The 21210-nt window shown below is 45.2% G+C and overlaps 1 protein-coding gene across 1 annotated transcript in view; it reads left to right on the forward strand.

The window, feature by feature from the left end:
- The window catches only part of EEFSEC (eukaryotic elongation factor, selenocysteine-tRNA specific), a 101675-nt gene extending 93453 nt beyond the window's left edge, over nucleotides 1-8222 (forward strand). Inside the window, exon 7 of the mRNA XM_057417555.1 lies at nucleotides 7946-8222. Within this exon, the coding sequence (XP_057273538.1) occupies nucleotides 7946-8130 (185 nt within the window). The 3' untranslated portion in view covers nucleotides 8131-8222. The remainder of the gene's footprint in view (nucleotides 1-7945) is intronic.
- Nucleotides 8223-21210: the final 12988 nt, after the last annotated feature.

Consider the following 21210-nt stretch of genomic DNA (forward strand, 5'->3'; position numbering starts at 1 on the left):
ACGCCCAGACTTAGAAGGGCAGCATCAGGACTCCTCTCCCTGGAGTGTGAGTGTAGAGCTTGGACATGATGTTAAGGACTGCATGAACTTCTGAGTGGCCATCAAGTGAAAACAGAGTTTCTGAATAGTCGCAGTGTGATATATCAGCATAGTTGCAACCTTGTTAATGCACTGGAAGCACGTATATAGCCTGTGCTGGAAATAAATGGAAAATCCTGTAGGCTAATGGGACAGTGTTGTATTTGAGGCCAAAAGGATTTCCTTGGTGGTTGTTTTGCCCCTCCTCAAGTTGATCCATTTATTGTCTGTACTCTTGGTTTGTGTAGCCTAGAGCTAGTAATCATGATGCACTAGAGTGTCTCATGTAACCGGTATTGGAGCCGGTCTCTGGCATATAGAAACAAAACATAGTGTAGAGCATTTGAGTCCTAGTTATGTTATGGGAATGCAAAGCATGAAGTGAGATGCCCTGGGAGGGATTAGCCAGCAAATGGTTGTGGCACACAACATAACAGCCACTGGAGTGTGTTGGCCTATAAGGCAGGGTCAGGTTTGGTGCTCTCAACCTCTTCCTGCTGAAGTGTGGCCAGCTAGCCAAGAAATTAAGGTCTTGAGTATGTCACTCTGCTTTAGAGCTGTTTGGGGCCTTACTTAGGGCTAAGGGGATGTTGGACTAAGGTGTGTTTTGGAAAACCCACTGTGGGAACTGCAGATACCAGTTTGAAATGTGCATGGGCTTGTGTAGACTCAACGTGTGGACTTCAGTAGTGAGATGGTTGGAGAGCAGTGGTGTGATTTGTCAAGTGCAGAGATTATCCCGCTGCATGGCTTCGGATAACCGGTTCAGTTGCATCTGGTGTTTGATTATTACACTTTAATTTTGCCCACAAAAAGTAAACATGTGGTTATGTAAATCTGGGAAATTGGATTATATATCCTGATCGTGTGCTGGAAACTGAGAAGTGTAAAACTGAATGAATGGCACACTTTCAGTACAGTGTGGTTTGCTGGGTGTCCTTGGTGTTAGGTGACAAGTTCAGGACTAAGAGAGGAGAGGGAAGGGGCAGGCAGGGCACATACAGGGAAGTACAGCATCAGTAACTGGTAGACATGGGGTGGTACTGCAATCTGTGCTCCATTTAGCAATATGAACAATATCAGACTGAAAATCAAGACGCTGACTTCATGCAGAGGGTATGGCAGACTAATTAAAGAAAAAAATGTGTACCAGTTGAGCCTATAAAACTCTTCCTGACCTTGAGAAAACTCCCAGAGAGCTGTGGGAAACTCCGCTCTGTCCCCTCTGAACCTTTTTGTGTTGTTATTTAAATATAGTAACTGGTTTTTTAATTAAAAAGAAAAATTAGATGGCATTTCAAATTGTGTCCATGGTGCCTTGGGGACCTATTACAGTACAAATTACCCCACACTATTTAGTGAGGGCTTGTTTACTATTGTGTGAGGCGAGGGTTTCCAATGTAAGGATGCAGGACAAGAAGGGCCCTTCTTTGAAAGTCTGGCTCTGCACATGAAAGTGACGCCAGCAATTGGAAGCAATTTGTGGAATTGTTTGATTATATTAATTATGGCACCAGCAAACAGTGCTTGGGAAACAGTTTTGTTTTCTTGCATTCTTTCTTGATTGCTTGCAGCAAAAGCCAAGATACAAAATGTGCCTTTAAGGCCTGCCGGAGAGCGCAGTCAAGCCATTGTGTGGAATTGGCACTGAGCTCCAAAGGGTCGTGTCCGGCTCGACGTGAGAGTTTTCCAAATACAGCTTTGGCCTGAACTTCACCTAGGTCAGCCTCTTGAATTAAAACAGCTTCTGTCTTCCTCATCAAGGAAGATTAGCTCTTTCCCTGCTAAGCAGGAGCCCATAATGAAATCCATGTTATTTCCCGTAGTACCACCTCTTAAAATAACGTCTCTCAGTCCAAAAGCCTGTATAAACTTAACAAATTGATATACAAGACGCAGTTCAGTTCACCACTAAACTGCAGCCTTCTCTGATGTGGTACAGGGCAGCTGTTCCCCAGTTTATGGGAAGATGTTTCAGTAGTTAAGGATATCTAAACAGTCTACCAAGCTGAGATTGCGGGAGTAGCTGTACTATGCAGGCTGGCTGTCACAGCGGTGTTCGGTCAGGACATGGGGCAGTGTGCTTCTGCTCACATGGGCTGCAGGATGGGGTTTTTCTTGTCTTTGTCATCAAACAGTTAATTATGGACGCTTTGCCCAGGTCCCAGGTACCATTCTGAGGCTTTAGTGTGAATGTCATTTGGAAGGAAGGAATCTGCTTTCTGGTCTCCTTGGTTGCTTGCCCTTGGCCCGCTTCCTGCTGTGGTCCTATTGATAGTCACGAGTCGAGCAAGGTGCTAACTGCAGATCTTGTACAGCCAGAAGAGAAAAATGAATCCACTCTGGAGTTTGAGACTAGCAAGAATATTTGCGAGAGATGTGGGGAAAGGTGTGAATCCAAAATAGAATTACTGCAGAATTGTGAAGGGATTTGCATAAGTAAAACTCATTGCCTGATCTGTGGAAGTAATTGAAGCTCAAATGCTGAGCTTCTGAGGGTGACAAGGGAAGGAGCATCCCTTGTTTCTTGAGTGACTTTCTGGCCAACTGCTACATTGAAATTGTCTAGGTAATCATATTATGCTTGTTACCACAGTGGTGAACACGAAGAAGCAGAGTGGATTGGCTCCTGCAGGAGCACTGCACTTAAATCTATTGGCTGGAAAGGTTCATGGGTGTTGGCATACTGACCCTGATATTAGGTGAAGAATTCCTGCCTGATCCTGGGCAGTAGTTAGCTCAGGATGCAGTTTTCATCCCTGCTCATTCTGAAGCATCATGTATTAATGACAGGTAGATGGGATACCAAGTTACATAGGACATGCAGGCTCTAGATGACTGGTCATCCAGTCTGTTAGCTGTGGTATGGCATAGCTGATGCTCCTATTACAATGTTTATGGGCAGAGTAACACAGCTCATATGTTTTTGGGAGGCTTCCAAAGGTGTCATTCTTCTCATTAGCTCAGGAGGGGTTTTGCTGGAATATTGAAGGGTAAAAATGCCTGCCTTGAATAAAATCTGAAGGTAGGATTTTGGATATCTATAGCAGAGGAGAAGAGAAACAGTCTCTGCCTAATAACTGAATGTAAAGAGTTCAAGGATGTTCTGTTTCCTATTCCTCTTGTCCTTTCTGTGTGGCTGTAGAGAACTGTAGCAGGAGGGCTGGGAAAACTGATCCTCTGATTTTTGGGATGCTTCTGCTTTTCGTTTGCATCAAAACCCCAGAGCATTATTTGAGGGATAATAGCATGAGCTTTTCATGGCTTTAGAGCACAGATTAATGACAACTTTATTGTAGAACTCCTGACACATGTTTTGGGAGTGAGTGGAGAAACAAGTGTGTGCCTGCTGGTGTACTGGGGGATCACTGGTGTTGATCTTCATCCTGCTGGAAACTAATGGCACTGACTTTTGTGCTCTCTGTTAGCAGGAGAATCAATGCAGCCTGTGCTCCTTAAATGTGTAATTGGGGTTCAGCCTCTGAGGGTTCAGTTTAAGGAAATCCTGAAATTGTGAAAAGCAGCTGTTAGGAATGATCCGTTGTGAGCGAGGATTATCCCAACCCTTTGCCTCTTTCAAGTTTTGCTTGCTCTTTTATTTGCTTCTCTCAGGAAGAAAGAACATGTTTGTCTATGGTATTAGAAGGTTACATTTCCCTTGGATAAAAATGATTTCCAACATCAAATGTGCGACATTAACTTGTTCTCTGATGTTCAATTTTTAACATTTGAATGTTGACAGGAGGCAAGATTGCAGGTAGGTGAGTGTTCTATCTGCACTGTTCAAAGGAAGTAGAGATTGAGATGAGCTCTTAGGCAGAAGCTCTTCCCTGTGAGGGTGCTGAGGCGCTGGCACAGGGTGCCCAGAGAAGCTGTGGCTGCTCCATCCCTGGCAGTGTTCAAGGTCAGGTTGGACACAGGGGCTTGGAGCAAGCTGCTGCAGTGGAAGGTGTCCCTGCCCATGGCAGGGGTTGGAGCTGGATGAGCTTTAAGGTCCCTTCCACCCAAACCTGAATCAAAACATGAATCAAGTCTCCTCAGTCCAGAGGCCTGACATCTTTTAACATGACTTTTTTTGTTCTCATTAACAATTATTGCTGTAAGAAATCTGTGCAATCATCCATGCCGATGCCTTCCTCCTCCTCGGTGCTGGCTGGGGTGGGTAGTGGTAGGGTTTCTTTACAAGTGTCCATAGGAAAAGGGAGTTGTTGTTCAGCAGAATGCATTACTCTCGGTGGCTGTGCTGGAGAGCCTGCCCTGCATCTCTGTTATTCCACCTGCTTTTAATGACGTGTTTATCGCTTGCTCAGAAATTACTCCTTTCTCTGGCTGGGCCGTGAGGGGATACTGGGTTATCTTCCTTCACATTTACATGTGCCTGCCTTGAAAATCTTCTGTGCAAACACAGCGTTTCATTAGCTTTGAAGGAGACAGAAATATTCCTGTCTATTCCCATATAAATATTGAAGAGATCTGTGGAAATAGGAAATAGAAATATGGAGATGGGAAGTCTCAAAAATGAAGTTGAAAAGGAGAGAGGGAAAGAAAATTCCTGAAAGGCAGGGTATCGAGTGGAATTGGGAGTTAGGGAAGAAGGAGCTGGCTTGTAGGAGAGAAAGACTGTAGGAGAGGCCAGCTTGTATTTATACACAGGGAGGGGTCCAGGATTCTACATTGTGATGTTTCCATAGGAAGTTATTGAAATCTGTGCTTTTCTATGCAGATTTCTTGCATGTAAAACTCAAGGCTGCAATGCATTGAGCCATTCAAGATAGTGCACATCCCCAAGAAGCTAGTTTCTTTTTGTGAATATGGTGTAAAAAATGACTGCTTTTGTCCTTTATTTTGTGTGTGTGAAACTGTTCCTGGACTTGGGAATTCTTTTTCCTGCTGAGGAATTTGAATTCATTTGAATTTGAAAATTCACTTTTTTTTTTTGCATTTATAAATGGTTCCGTTTGGACAAAATCCTTGAGGCCACGCTGAGACAAAGGATATTCTGTTAAGAGCCTGTATTCTTATTTGCTAATTATTAACAGTAGTTGAACAGAATGGATTAAGCTATTTTACAACTAGGTTTTCACATCTAGCGTGGGTTAGTTGATGCTACAAGTACGTTGGCATAAGTCTGGCTGGGCAACACTTGTTACAGACATGGGTGGGAATGAATTTGTTAAGCTTTGAGATATCTTATGCGCCTCTGAGGACTGCCCATTAATAATATTAACGTATAGGTATTTTCCACTGCTGTATGCAAGGCGTATCTTGGAACTTTGAAGCTGAAGTCTTTTTTTAACACACAGACCTTTTCAATTTAATCCATTAGCAACTTGGCAAAATAAAGTAATTGTCCAACAGAGGAAGAAGAAAAAAATTCTATTAACATTTGCTACAAATCCAAGTAGTACAGGCAGCACTTAATTAATGGAACAGATTTCTCACTATGTGTTCAAGCTAACACAGCCATTGTTCAGGAGAGATTAGACCCTTAATGTAAGTTAAACTAGACCTCCATCTAAAAATATCTGTCATTTCAGCTATTAAGGGTCTGATGTCTTCTTTGGTGACAGATCTGTTTCCCTTCGTTTCCTTGGGTTTGTACAATGTGAAGCCCGCGTTGTGTGTAACGCGAGACACCAATGGAGGGATGAAACCCGCGGGTCCCTGGTCCCTCTGCTGCTCCCGGTCACGGAGACTCTGCAGCCCTCAGACCGCCCGGCACCGGGGCTGGGAACAGAAAACACTGTTTGGTGGGGACGGTGCCAGTGCTGAATCTGTTTGCAGAATGAGGGCAGCAGATCTGATGCAGTAATTCCACTGGAGCAGCTTGCTCCAAGCCCCTGTGTCCAACCTGCCCTTGAACACTGCCAGGGATGGGGCAGCCACAGCTTCTCTGGGCACCCTGTGCCAGCGCCTCAGCACCCTCACAGGGAAGAGCTTCTGCCTAAGAGCTCATCTCAGTCTCCCCTCTGGCAGGTTAAAGCCGTTCCCCTTGGCCTGTCCCTGCAGGCCCTTGTCCAAAGCCCCTCTCCAGGTTTCCTGGAGCCCCTTTAGGCACTGGAGCTGCTCTAAGGTCTCCCCTTCAGGAGCCTTCTCTTGTCCAGGCTGAACCAGCCCAGCTCTCTCAGCCTGTCAGATCTTGCAGAACACTACAATACAAAGTTGGTTGTGCTTGATGCTGGATTTCTGCAGCATTACATAGACTGTGATTTATTTAGTTGTATACAAAAGCTTTTGCTTTTCTCCTCTCGTGCTCTTTATTTTCCACAAATCAAGACCCTGGGATCTCTCCACACCTCCTGTGGCTGCTCTGCAGCGTTAGGGCTGGTTTAAAACCTCTGGTTATGAAACAGCAAATCGGCATTTCCTGGGATTGCTTCAGCACTTCCCTGTTTCCTCCCTCCCCTCCACAGTGAGCATTGCCTGGAAGGATTTGCTGCCTGATGCAGGGGGATGGAAATCTGGGCTCTGGGGCTGTGGCTCCGAGATCACCTGCAGGTGCCCCTGGATGGGGCTGGGCTGGAGCGAAGTCCCTGTGCCTGCAGACCTCCTGTCTCCAGCAAATCATAAGCATCTCAATCTTTTTGTCAGGCTGTGATACGAGAATCCACGGCTGCATTTCAGTATGAGGGGAGAGAAGCTGATGAAGTGTTTGAGATAAGGTTATGTGACACCACAGGTTAGAAATACCTGAACTGAATTTGGCCAAATGCCTGAGAACCACCTCGTGGTGTGTTCCCGTGGTGCTGGATGAGCTTCCAAGGAGTTGCCTAACTTCTGCTTTGAGAAAACAGTTCCTCAGGAGTGGTCTTTCAGGAGCTACAGCTCTCCTGGTTTACAGCGTTTGTTTGGGCTTTCCTATCTTGCATTTCACAGCCCGAATGCCCCCAGTGTGTTGAGTTACAAGACATTATCGAAGTGTAAGAAACGCTGGTATTTGGGAAGGGAAGCCCAAGTATTCTTGATTGGCACTGATGTTTGGAGAAACACTTAAGTCAGATCCCTGGAATCTTACACAGGTTGATTCTGGTTTCCCTAAGCAGTGACAGGGAAACTTTTAACAGCAAATAGTGTATTTTAGAGAACAAAAAAACCCCCAAGCACACACAAATCTCTGTAATGTGTTAAAACCGACACAGTGGGCTTCTGATGGGGAATAGACTATGAAAATTCAAGAACCTTCTGACTCCTGGGACTCTATAATTTTAGTATTTGACCACTTGGTTTCATTCCTGACTTGTATTTTTATGAATATTCTTAGTGATGAGAAGGAACTTTTGAGAGATGCGTGTAAATAATAGGAAGGGTTTACTAGTAAAAGGGTTAGACCAGGCAAGTTGCTCTGGCTTGTTTAAATTTGGCCTGTATTTAACACTTTAAAAGCTGTAGAAGGATACAGCCAGGATACTGCTCTGGATTTGGGGCATCCCTTTTGTGAACTATAGTGGAATGGTTCAGGTACCTTATAGCTCCTCCAGCTCCAACCCCTGCCCCAGGCAGGGACACCTTCCACTGCAGCAGCTTGCTCCAAGCCCCTGTGTCCAACCTGGCCTTGAACACTGCCAGGGATGGGGCAGCCACAGCTTCTCTGGGCACCCTGTGCCAGCGCCTCAGCACCCTCACAGGGAAGAGCTTCTGCCTAAGAGCTCATCTCAATTTACCTAATAACTATGTTTGAAGGCTTCTGATTTTTCATGCGAGTTCCCATATTCCACAAGCGTGGTGCAGAAATGTGACTTTCCTGATGCACACTCAAGTTCTTGTTTCTCGTGTTTGACTTCAGAAGCCAACTTGCCTGTTCATTTTTCCAGTTACACTGAAATGTGACGTTGAGTGAGTTTGTCATGTGTGTCCTTGTGTTTTACAGATGGGCTGAAGCCAGAAACCAAGGCTCTTCTTACCACTGCCTCCAAGAAGAAATCTAAGGCAGGGAAGGGGGATGCAACCAAAGAGGACGAAAGCAGCAAGAATGACTCGGTCCAGCCCATTACCATCTCTCTTCTGTTTAAAAGATACGTCTTTGACACGCAGAAGAAGATGATTCAGTCCTGAGAACGTAAGAGCAGCCTCTGATCACATGTGAAAGATCAGACTCTGTAAGGAATCTCAAGTGGAATGGTTGTCTTGTTGCTTCTTCGCAGGCAGATCTGACTGTGTGCCCCCTCCGAAACCCCTGCGGTCTGCTTCTGTTCTGTTAGAACCTGCTCGTTCTGTCACTTCTGCCATGTGGATCTGTAACAGGCTTTCGGAGCGCTCCCTGCCAGCCGAGCTCATCCAGGGCTCTGTTCCGATAGCGGTGTTTGTCTGGAGAACTGATTGGAAGCTTCTCTTGATTTAAAAGGTTGCCACCGATATTAATCTAAACCTACTGGAGATGTGAATTTCATGGGACCTGCAAAGCAAAGCAGATGGTTTAGCTTTCCTTCCCCGAGCAAAGCGGGACACAGAAAGCACACGATAGAGTAGGTGAAATGCAAAGTGGATGTTTCACGTTCCTTCAGCTGCAGCTGTGTAAGATGCTATCTGAGAGATGGTATGGATGTGTTTAATAAATGATTTATATCTCAATGTTTTCCATATTAAACAACACGATGTATGTAACTGAGAGTCTTAATTGTTCTCGTTGCTGTTCCAAAGGTTGAGAACTGATCTCCGGTGACATTTTCTGTAGCTTTTCTGAATTTCTTGCCTGTTCTGCAGTGAATGCTATTCCAGAATTGCTTTCTTTTTTTTTTTTGGTATTTTTGTAACCAAAATCTTTTATGTGTGAAAGAAAAAGTTGCCTCTGGAAACAGTCAAGGGCTTTATTTCATTAAAATAATGATAGAAGATTGCAGCATAAGCCTTGTAAAATGAGTATCTCCTTTAGAAACTATTAGTTGTTTAATAGAGATTTCATGGATGCTTTAGTTCTTCCTCTCGATTTTGTGTCCTGGGCTCATAAAAAGGAGAGCACTGGTAATGTCCCTTTTTTGTTACTTACAAAGCATGGGACACCTTAACGTGAAAACCAACAATAATTCTACAGGTATGAAAGCTGCAGTCTGGAACAGAACTTGGGCTCGTCTCGGTGCGTGGGAGATGTTATTTCCTGCCCCTTGAACACAGTACTTCTGCTTGGTGCTGTTAAATAGCAGCCAGTGACCCATTTGCTGAGATCAGCCATGGGAGGAGGAGGACCCCACGTATAATGTAAGCATGCTAGTTGCACATGGAAGTAAGTAACTGTAATAGATTGCTACACTCATGAATCATACTATTACACTATTAGTAATACTCGGTGTTACCGTATATCTGTTGATGGGCCTAAGTCCATCATGTTATCATGGTTTTTTTAGTCTTTCTTCTCCTTTTAATTTCCAGGTAACCCAAGTGGATACAAATGGCAAAAATACCAGCTACTGAGAGGGTATTTGCAGCTGGATGACTGTGAGGCAGTGTAGGTCTGATATCTAAACTAGTTTGATGGTGCCCCTTTAAATCAGAACAGAATTAGTGCTTTGTGGAATAATCCCAAACAGTTTCTGCTGAGTGAGTCCCAGCAAAGCTTTAGCACATCCCTTAAGATTATGGGGTATGCTTTCCATGTGATCCCAGAGGAATTAGGCAGGCAACTTCAGTTATGGCTTAACGTGACTTGTGCTGCCAGCTTTGCTGGAAAATGCATCCTTCTGTAATGACAAAAAGCATCTTGCCCCCCCACCACCTCTCCTTCCCCATTTCTCTCCTCTCCCCAGAGACCCCCATAGGCAGTCTTTGTAAAGGATATTTATTATGTTATCTGTCTTCTACATCTATATCAAGTCCTGTGCCCTATACTGTTACCTCTGCTCAAGATGCTGCAGTGATGGAAGCTAGAGAAGCAGGTGACATAGGAGGAATGCTGTTATTGCCATCCCAGGTTAGTCTAAGAATTAATGGTGTAAAGAGACTTCTCATTGAAGGAAAGAAAAACCTCAAAAGCGAATAATTAAGGAATTTACATTTTTATCTGTGTAATTCTAATGTCCCATTTTAATGGGTCACTACGTTCTGCCCCCTCTGGTTGGAGTTCTGGAAAGGAAGGGGCAGTCGTCGGAAGAGGTGTCCTGGTGTCAGATAGGGCTGGCTTTGGAGTTGCTGGCTTTGCGTTTACAGGTTTTTGTCTTTCTTATTTCTAAGGCATTTTTGCCCAGTTGTGGAGAGGAGGCTGTCAGCATAACTGCTGGCATGTGTATTTACAAAGCACTGTCTGGTTTCTCCCCTCTACTCTCTGCATTGCCCATAGCAGGTTCAGTTCTGGAGCTTGATCTGTTTGAAGACTCATCAGTTCTGAAAACTTAGTTTCGCAGCCCTTGCTTGGCTTAAGGCTCTTGTAGAACTGAGGGTGCCAGGGTGGGTTTGTTTGCTTGGGGTAACTCAAGGGAGGGAGCCTCATGCGAGTCCCCTCACTGCTGCCATGCCCTGTCCTTGTGCGTTGTCATCCTCCACGTAGAGCCCCATCCTTTCATTTTGTTCCCCGTCAGAGGTTTGTGTAGGTCAGGCAGCTGCAGAAGTAGCTGTTGAAGACTGGGGTTTGGTTTTGTATTTTCCCCCATTTTTAATTCCAAAAGGAGAACTTAAACATGCCCAGGAACTTTGATTATAATGTGCTATTCCTGCAGATCTCTGGCTGCTGTCCTGAGGCTGTTGGATACACATTTGAAAAAGGGTGAAATGGTGGAACAAAATGATTATGGGAAAATCAAAGCTTTTAAAGACATTTGTAGGATGAACAGATGTTCAGACATTCTTTTAGTTGGTTTCCAGACAGACGTGGAGACTTTTCCTTTCATCCTCGTAATCAGTGCATTATGCTGTAATTTGTAAAAATGGCATTAAAAAAATATTAACAGGGTCATATTGTGATCTACTGACTCTGTGTCATTAAGCTAGGAGTTAGGAACAGCAACTGGGAACAGGGGTTAAGCGCTGCAGAATGCACTGTGCTAGTGTATATTGTCAGGCTGTGCTATAATGAATCCAGAATGGAATAAAGATGTAAAGAGGCTTTTTAATACTAAGGTTGTCAGCATTGCAAAGCTAGGAATAATTGTGGCTGTGCAGATGTTTGGTGAATAACACATCTTCGGGTTGTGGGGAGGGCTCGAGCGAGGAAAGCTTTGTTTTTACAAGCCTGTTTTCTGCTTCTCCTTGGAATTTATTTGGGGGCTGCGGGCGGGCTTGTGCTCCTGCCTGGGGGCTGGAGCAATGAGGATGGAAGCGTGCGGTGCCGTAGCAGGGTTCAGTAGGTGGCATCCTTCACTTGGAATCAAACCCGACATCTCCCTGCCTGAATCCCAGCTCTGCTCTGGCATCCTGAAGGAAGAGCTTACGTCCAGCCTGCAGCCCTTCTCTCAAAGGTTGTTTCTGTTAAACACTTTAAATGTATTTAATGGCCTCGGCAGCGCAGTTAACTCCGACTTGTTGACCAGACCCTGAAGTACCTGTGTTCTTTCTTGGTGTGTCTCAGTTGAAAACCGCTCTTGTCCTTAAATCCTACCAATTGTGTTAACTGGTTGCAAGTACCTGACTCTGGGAAAACGATCCATCCACGCTGGAGAGTTCTTGGTGTGTACAGGAAACCTCTTTCTGGGCAGGAGGCACTTCTGCTCGCTGGAGCTCTGCAGCTGAACAGCCACGGGGTGGCAGAGCAGAGGTGAGAGCCCAGCAGGATGAAGAGCTGGAGGGATGCGCTGTGTCCTGAGCGGCCACGTTCCACCCCAGGACTGGGAGAGCAGCTCTGTGTTTGCATCTGCAGGGTGCTCTGGGATCTTGTGAAATGCAGGATGAAAGGCAGCAGAGAGATGCTGCCTTATTAGAAGGTTTCAAAAGCTCTTTGTGTGTTTTCCTTTTAGCTTAACATCCACAGTGACCTGGAAAGCTCTTTATTTACAAACACACGAGTTCCAAACAAACTTACTGAGGATATAAATAGTCATTTTAAGGTAGAGACTAGCACAGGGAGCTAACCTGCCAGGCCTGGGAGGAGGGGAAGAACAGGATGATTGCAGTCTTGCTGGATGATTGGCATCCAGAAGGAATTCAAGGATTTGGGGAGGTTGTGTTTAAGGAAGATTGGAGGAAGGGAGTAGTCTTTGGGTTCCCCACAAATTCCCCTGCTGTTCTGTACAAAAACTAAGTTTAAAAAGTTATCTGATGCAGCTGTAGCTCCACTGTAGACAATTTATAACAGGAGAAGGGATAGCATCTGCTTATTTCCTGTTGCCCATACCAGAAGATGGAGACTTGTCCCGCTTTTGCTGGTGAGCGTGCAGCACTGGGTTTAGTTCCAGTCGTTCCTGGACTTACAATTTGGGATAGAATGGGGTTTCCATTCCTCAGGAAGTATTGCACTTCTTTATATGTGTGTCTGACAGGAGTGCTTTTCAGAGATGATACAACCAGTCTGTAAGGCTCCTGCCGTGTTCCCCCCTCCTCCAATGCCACTGTTCCTTGTCAAAGGTGAATGCTTCAAGGGACCTCTTTGTCTCAAAGCCTCTGGTGTGCATTTGTATGCTTTTCCTAACAAACAACAGGAGAGGGTAATCCCACCTAACTCTTTTCTTTTTGGATCAGCTGTGGAAGGAACTCATCAGACAGAATCAGAAGAACCCTGCAATATCCTTGGTAAATCTCAGCCCTACAAGGCTCATTCTTAAGCATCCAGCTGTCTCTCTGTTGAATCCTTGCCATTCATGCCTGCTGTAGTTCATGCTTCTTAACCAAACAGCAATATGAGGTATGGATCAAGGGCTGCTAAGCTAACAACCTGGCAGTGACCGAGGTGCTTGCTTAGTGTCATTGTGTTGGCATTTTGGTTAAACCGATTGCTTCTGATTCTTTAAGAAGTCTAGGCTGTTCATTAGCTCTAGAAGGCTCTGTTTAGATCAGTTTCTTCTCCTTTGATTGGAAGCCATGCAGCCTTTTTGTGTTTTGGTTGATCATTCTTAGATTTCTCAAGGGCCCCATTCATGTCAATCAGAGAGACTCCATCCTTCTTGGACTGCAGAATTGCATTTATTAGGCTGTATGTGGCTCTCATTCAGACGTGTAGGAACCATGTCTTTTATACTATTCTCTATGAAAACTGATAGTTTAGGGCCTGTAACGTCAGTCTGACAGGAGTAATCTGTGCCCTCATGGTGAATTCATTCCCAAAACAGCATTCCATAAGGACAAGCTGAAACTTGGACCCCACACAGTGGTTTTGCCTAAACTTCTTTTTTGCTAACGTAAGCAATCTACCATCTAGTTTTGCTTCTTAAGCTTTACTTCAACCAAAGCTGATTGGAGCTCTGTACCCTCTGTGAGAATATTCCTTTAATACTTGGAAAGATTGAGGTCGTTCAGAAGCTTTTCTAGACACTGTCAAGTTGCTGAAACACTTACCTGCATTGGTGCCCCCCTCCGTTAATGTATATGTGATTGCAACAGAATTTGGATCATACTGTCTATGGAGGCCATTAGAAATGGAAGTGGGGTATATAGAGATACTTATTGGAAGAAAGAAAAGTTGCTTGCTTACTCTCCAGGACTTGGAGATAACCAAAATTACTCCATCCCAAAAATTAGGCATCTGAGATGTTTTTGTTGCTTCTATGTATACTGTAACTTCCCATCCTTTCTTGTTACTGCAGAACATCTGAAGTACCCATTTTTATATTGTAAAAAGGAATGTTCTGCCTTGCCAACAATATCCTTTCCGGTGATTGATATCTTGGTTGTCACCACACACAGAGCCAAGGATTGTAGAGAATCAAGAGACTCTTCCAAATTCTCTTTCCTGAGTTGTAACTGCCAATTCTAAGAGATGGATTTAGGCTGAAATGTGTTTGTAGAGGCCCAGAAGTGCTGTAACAGTAGTGTCCGAGTCCACATTTATTTAGCAATTTAAATCTGATGTTATAACAGGTACACGAATGATTGAAGCATCACAGGTTTTTTAATACAACAGTTTCTTTTAAAGTTGAGTTGTGGCAGGTTGAGCATTGAGAAAAGCTCTCTGCAAAGCATCTTGATGGATCAGCTCCAAGTTCTGAAAGTAGTTGGCAATCTTTGCCCTTGCTGTATGTTGTCTTTCAGAAACATTATGTGTAATTCCCTCTGACCGGTATGTTTGCTGCAGTAAATCCATGGCCATTTGATGGGCATAGACCTGAAAAGAGGAGTTCAGTGAGCTGTCTGCTGTCACAGGTGGGATCTTGCAGGTGTAGAGCTGAGTCTTCAGATGTGGGATGCTGAACAGCAGGAGGTACCATCTCATCTGCCCACCATGTGAAGGCCACTTCTGGGTCTAGGCTGGAGGGCAGTTAGTCCAGACTCCTCAGAGCTCTTCCTTTCTTTCCTGGGGCAGAACTAAAGATGAAGCTATCTCAGACTTCTTCTTCACTGAGGCAATGCAGACAGACTTTGTCTATTTGTTCCTTAGTCCTTTCTGATTTGCACTCTCTTCCGAAGGTGGATGAGAAGATGGATTGTCTGTTGTGTGCCATGCACCCTAACAAAGGAGGCTCATCTGGGACATGTTATTTGTCTCCCACTACTAAAATAGGCACACGTGGACCCCTGGTAACTTTGTCCAGAATTATTTCCTTAAAAAACCCATTAATATGATCTAGGAAGGAGCAACAAAACCCACCTTCGGTTCGTACGTAAGATTTGCTAATTTTTCAGAGCCATTTTTGCTGGTTATTGTGGGGTTCTTTTCCCCCCTTAATTAGAAATTTTAATTAGAGCATGCTGTGTATTAAGATGCTAAAGCTTTGAGTGGCAGTTCGGAATTGCAGAAGGATCAGCTGTCTGTAGGGCTGTAGCACAGCAGGGATTAGCTCACACCCCTCTGCCTGCAGGTGCATACGGCTGCTCGAGTCGGATCATCACAAAATGTTGGAGGTAGCCTTCATCTTCCTGATCAGACCTTGTCTGTTCCTGTTCCAAGGGGCCTGAGTTCAGGTGAGATCTGCAAATGCACTCATCATGCATAAGGTGAAAAGTCTCGAACCTGAATGGCAGAGAGGTGAATTGTTAGACTATTTCACTGCGGGGTGGATCAGCAGTGCCCCTTCACCTGCTCACCCCAGTTGTGATGCTGCCAGTGCAGGGAGCATTCCCTGTCTTTGCAGATCAGTGACTATGCTGGCACTTGTGCAGCTCCAGGTTTCAGTCCTGCCTGTGGAAGTGGCCTGCCTGAAGAGTTTTCTCCACCTCTGGTCTGGTGCTGTTGGTTGACTGTAGCACAGCATGCGTAGCACGTCGCTGGGTGTGAGGGAGCCTTGCGGGCTGATGTGTTTTGAGTTCCTCAAGTTCCCTTACCTCATTTTTCTTCTCTCCTGCTTTAAAGCAGATTCGTGGGAAGATAGGGATGGATTCTAAAACACGAACGTTTAACGTTTCCAGCATCACGCTCTTGGAAAGTACAAAACCTTTTTCCATGGATAATTATGGAATAACCTACTTGTAAGGGAACTGTTTCCCTAGAGTCTTCACACTTGGTGGGTATCTTGTGTCCTTTGAGCCTGAAGATTTGTGTTTTTGTTCCGCCTCGTGTCAGTGTGGGTTTTTCTGTTATCCACATGAATACCCAATCACTTCAGAAACTGCTGAAATGCATTTTCCAGCCTATCCTGTGGCACTCTAACCCACAAGCTAATTATGAGACTGCAGTTTTAATTTGCTCTCTCCAGTTGATGTCATGTTCTGTTGGAACAGAAGTCATGATTTCCCTTCTTCTTGCTGTTAGTTTGTTTACCTTTATCAATGTCATCTGTCTTGGGAATTGCAAATCTTTGCAACCCCTGTTAGATAGAAAACTATCCGCGCTTCTGACGGGTTTATTGAATCAATGTGCTCTCCAAAATGCAGATTGATCAGTAGCAGTTTAATAATTTCAGTCATATATCTCTCTTCTTGGGCATCTATTCCCAGAGTCCTGCTGTGCAGGGTCCCTGTTCTATGGAGCTGTTCACAGCGATGCCCTCATCTTTTATCTTGGAAGCTCCTGTCGATGTATCAGTGTAGTTCAATGTGTCTGTTCTTTGTGGTTACCTTTCAGTTGTCAATACTCAATCCCAACTTTGGTGGTACTGAAGTTCCTCCTCATCTTCCTTCCAGCTAAATTTGGGCTGCTTGCAAATCTCTCCCAGTTACAGCTCTTCCCTTTCTGGGAGGTCATTTAAGTTAAGCAAAACTGAGGCTAGCATGGAGGTTTCTGGCATTCTTTCAGTCTTCCATTCAGGTAAGTCCAGACCCTTATTTTGCTTCTGTCCTTTCTTTTCTTTGCCTTTTTTCTTGCAGAAGACCTTTGGTAAGCTGATGCTTTATGAATGTTTGTTCTTTCCAGTGTCCAGCTAACTGGGTTTGAGGGATTTTGTCAGTAGCTGTCACAGAACTTCACTATCATTAGGGTTGTTTGCGAGGGAGAGGGAAGAGGTTTGTTCTTCCCACTATCTGGAATCTCTCATGTTGCAGTATAAGCCTATTGTATTTGTTATCCCTGTCCACTGTGGTGCAGAGAGCAGACTATTCCTTTTCTCCTTGCAGCACTCTTATGTGCTTGCAGACTGATCACAGCCACGCTGTCTTCTTTCCTCTGGACTAAGTGTCCTTGGTTTGTACTGTCTGTTCTCCTGAGGCTGTGTTTCTGGACCTGGAGTTGTTTCTGTCTTCCTGAGCTTCTCTAAATGGTCCATGTCTTTCCTTAAGCATGTTTCTCTCAACTAGGCCATTGTCCAGCCAAGGCCTCACAAGTACTGACTGAACAAAGCAGGATGTTAGCTCGGGGGGGGTGTCTCAGCCCATCCTGTTCATGCTTCCCCATCAGCAGGTTTTGCAGAATCAAGAGTTTATTGCCTCAAGTTTAATGTGTGAGCTCAGTATCACAGTGCCCCTCTCTAGGTCTGTTATGGGCTCTCATTTTCTATTCTATACTTACACAGTTCCACATCCCCTCTTAAACAGCTCCCTGTTTTTTCAGACTACTTCCCTGCTTGGCCAGGATCACTTAAATTCCAGTCCTTTCCCCCAGCCTTCCTCATCCCCACCACATCTCCCCACTCCTCCAGATCATTAATGAAAACATTGACTAGAATGAGCTCAAGGACAGCTCTGTGAGCCGTGTTTAATGCTCACCATTGATCACTGTTCTCGGAATGCTTTCCCAACAGTGCCAGGCACAGCCTATGATAGGTTTCTGGAGATGATTTTTCCCTAGCTTTTCATGTGAATGTCCTGTGGAAAACTTGAGGACTGTTTGTCTAAATCAAGCCATTTACATGTATATTTTGGGTGAATTTTCAGATGGTTTGGCTGTGCTTTCATTTGGGTTCAGCTGCAGAACTGGGCTGTGTGGAGCCCATTGTCCACAGAGCGTGTTTGTTCCTGGTTTTTACTAGAATCCTTTTCTCAAAGAGAAGTCAGATTATTTCAGCGTGTGAGAAGATGCTGGCATTGTGGGCTGCTCCGAGTTAAATGTGCTGCAGGCAGGTGACATGCAAGTTTCCTGGTTCTGTAGGTGCATCTTCATCTTGACCTGCAAGACTGTCTTCACAGCCTTGGCTTTCTCATTCAGGTGTGCTGCGGTCACAGCCCTGAATCAGAGCTGTGGTCAAACATGCAGTACCACACATCCGAACCCAGGCTGGGTCCAGTTTGAGTGCTGCCGCTTGTCTCTCTCATGGCTCATGTCTAAATCACAGTGTTGAACAACAGTTTGGAGACAAGAATGAGCAGATGTCCAGGCTCATTTTCACATCTGAAGTAAGCGAGGGTTTGCATTGCAGGTGCGTATTCTGGTCCGTTTCAGTAACACAATGCTCTCGGTTGTGATTAACATGTTTTTGTTAATATTTAAAAATCAGATAAGACATTTGCTAATAATTCATTCTCCTTTCTTGGCCTTGCAGTAAGCCTGTAATAAATTCAAGAGCTGATGTCGTGAGGAGCTCTTGGTTTTAAGCCCACCTGAACATGCAGATGTTAGGACGCCTTCTGCACCTTTGTGTGTAACGAATGGGTCTTAGTTATTATAAAACACTGCTCAGCTTCACCTCTGTGCAGGGTGTTAGGGGAGCAATCCTCAGCAGAAAGCGTTCACTCTTGCCTGAGCCATGGGAAATGCTCTCTTCCTCCTCTAGCCTTGCTGCACTTGTCATTTTCCCCCTGCCTACTAACTCGGGAGCGGGGGGAATCCTACCTTTGCAACCACGCAAGTGGGAATTAGCCCCACTGTGTATTTTACAGGTAAACTAACAAATAAGAGGAGAATCTGAGCGGCCCCTGGGGACCTGCAGTTGTTTGCTGCTGGGCCGCTCTATCTGCGCCTGGCATCGGCGGAAACCTGAGTGCTCCATTGGAAGTGGCCAACCTCTGTTTGCTGGGGCATGGGGCAAACAGAGCCAGCCTGTTCTGCAGACAGACAGACAGACTGACGGGCTGGAGCTGCCCCCACTCAGTTCACCAGGGGAAATGAGGAGGCTCTGAAACAAAAAGTAGGGCTCGGTGCTCATCCCCTGCAGCTGTTATAGCATGGAGGAGTAGGGGATGCAGGGTTGCCTTTCAAGGGCCATGTGGGAAATATGCTGAGTGTCACACATTGAGTGTTGGGGCTCATCTGGGGGTGCTGCTAGGAATTTGGAGTAATATGTGGTGCTGGTGTAGGCCCCAGATAGAGACTGAGGTGTGAGCATCTGAAAGTCTGCATTCCAAAGCCTGGGGGGCTGCATGGGTAAGTTACCACTGTGGAAGATGATGGGGACACAATAACCTATTATAGTGCTCCCCCTTTCAGCGATGCCCATCGATTAATGCCATAAAATACCCTCTGACACACCCCAAGGAGGCTCAAACCTCTGCAGTCACCTAGCAGTGGACGCTCAAAGGATGCTGTGATGCTCTGGCTGCTCACAGAGCAGGGCTATGTGTGCCTTGGTCCCCACGGTGCAGCAGTTTTACATTGCACCTCAAACATGGGTCATGTGAAAATACATAAATTGGATGGTTTTGTCTTTTTAAAACAGACAGTGCTTCAGCCAAGGGGCAGTGTGTCACAGTGTGCTGGGCTTTGATGATATCATAGTCTGAATTCATGATCCCACTCCGAAGGCAAACAAAGTGGCCTTTCCACTCTGAGTTTGCAGGTATTTGAATGGTAAGTTCATCAGTTCTTCTATCCAGAACAGACCTGTATCCCATCCTTGCTGCTCCTCCATCCCTGTGTTCTCATCAGCAGAGCCCTCTGGTACAACCACTAAGTCATACCAAAGTACGGATGTTTCTCATAGGCTGTTTTGTTACTAAATGCTGCTGGTTTGTTACTTGCCGTTTTCTTTTGGAGTCTGTGTGTGTGTGAGCTACTTGATACCAACACTGGAGCTGGGGGGGTGATGATGGGGGCGGTTGTGCATAATCCTGCTATCCTTTTACTTGTTATTGCAATCAGTGTTACCAAGTGTGTAAAAGGAGAGTCCCTTGAACCAGCTGCCTTTTGTTCGTTAATCTCTAGTCAGTGTGAGTGGCATTTTGGTATCAATCGAGATAGTTTGTGCTCTAAAAGCTTCAATGTAGAAATGAACACTGCAAATATCGTTTTGCTCTTAGCTTTCCACCCTGTGTTGGGTACACAGGTTGAACCATTGTTCTAATCACCTTTTGAAGGTAAAGGTGGCATTCAATGAGTGGGATGTAATAGCCTTAAACCTAACTCTTAGAGCTGCCAAAGTGAGTTTTAAGGCGAATTTGAGTGTGATGGTGTCCTGGGTTCAGCAGTAGCAGTCATGTTTCTCCTTCGTGGTAGCTGGTGCCCCCAGCTGAGGGCCCAATCCAGGTCACTATGCAGTGTGGCTGCATGAGGGACCTTTGTGATTGCCAGCAGAATTAGAGCATTTTCCCCTAAAATACAGAGATTTAACCTCTTATTTGTAGGACATACTCTGATGCCTATACAGTAGTCTCTAAACCTCTCCTCACATACACAGTAAGCTCTGGCATCCCTGAGGAGGAGGAAGGGAAAACATCTGGGGAAGACAGCACATGAGCATGGAGCACTGAATGCATTTGGCTGTTGGCTTTTGGTTGTAACGGTGTGTGACACCTCAGGAAAACCTACTGCCAAAACAGGGCAAGGATGGCTCTGCTTTTGGCTTAGAGCTTGTGCCCGTGTTTTATGTCAGTTTGACCGTGGTGTTGGGCTGTAGCAAAGAATAATCTGAGCAGTTGCCTGTTCCCTGAAGCAGTAAAAGATCTTGCTAAAGGCAACTGTGAATGTGCTTTACTGGTGTCTGTCCCTTGATGCAGAAGTCTTGCAGATGGCAGACCCCCCCCCCCCGGGCTATAGCTGGCCTGAGGTAGCAGTGGATGCTTAAGTTCTTCTTGCAGGTGGTTCTTGAATTGCTCTGAAGGTTTGTGGTGATAAGGGTGGTAGGAACGGGGACAGCAAAACTACACAGGAACTTTTGGTTAAATTATGATTAGCTTTTTAAGCCCTTCTCCATGCACCGCGTGTAGGTCCAAGGTTACTGCTTGGCTTTGTGGCTTCTGAGATGTTGGAGTGAGGAAAGCAGCCCAGTGATCTGGACACCAGCAAGGATTTGGCAGTGTTGCAGTCCCCTGTGCATGAGCAGTGTTTTCTGCCAGGTAAGTGGATCATGTGTCTTTTTGGTCTTCATTTTGGCTACCTCATGTCTGTCATCTTCAGACTTGAGAGGAATTGCCTTGGGTGTCTGACGGTCTCCGGAGCGCCCATCTCTAACACTAGTAAATGCCTTTAGTTTGCGCTGTTCTCTGCTCTCCATTTGTGACTGATTCTTTTTCCCCTCTTCCCTTGTTTTTTCTGACATTCTTCTGGTCAGGAGGTTTTGTTTCTTACAGCACCAAGAGCAGAGTTGGAGGCGGAAGCAGTGCAAAACTCTGATACGTCCCCATCTCTCCTCCATCTGTTTATCTTCCTCTGAGGCCTGATAGTGAATGACATTCATATAAACAGTGGGTAAAGGGCCTGATGTGCAAAGCTCAAACATCCTGTCATGATCTGGGCACATGGACTTGATTGAAAAATATACACCTAACAGGCATAAACATGTGATTTGTTTTGCTGGGTGAAATGTTGTGTCCCCGTGC

Source organism: Pezoporus wallicus, unplaced genomic scaffold, assembly GCF_028554395.1.
Source record: "Pezoporus wallicus isolate ANWC-B61680 ecotype Strahan unplaced genomic scaffold, APGP_CSIRO_Pwel_v1 contig_8542, whole genome shotgun sequence".
NCBI lineage: Eukaryota > Metazoa > Chordata > Aves > Psittaciformes > Psittacidae > Pezoporus > Pezoporus wallicus.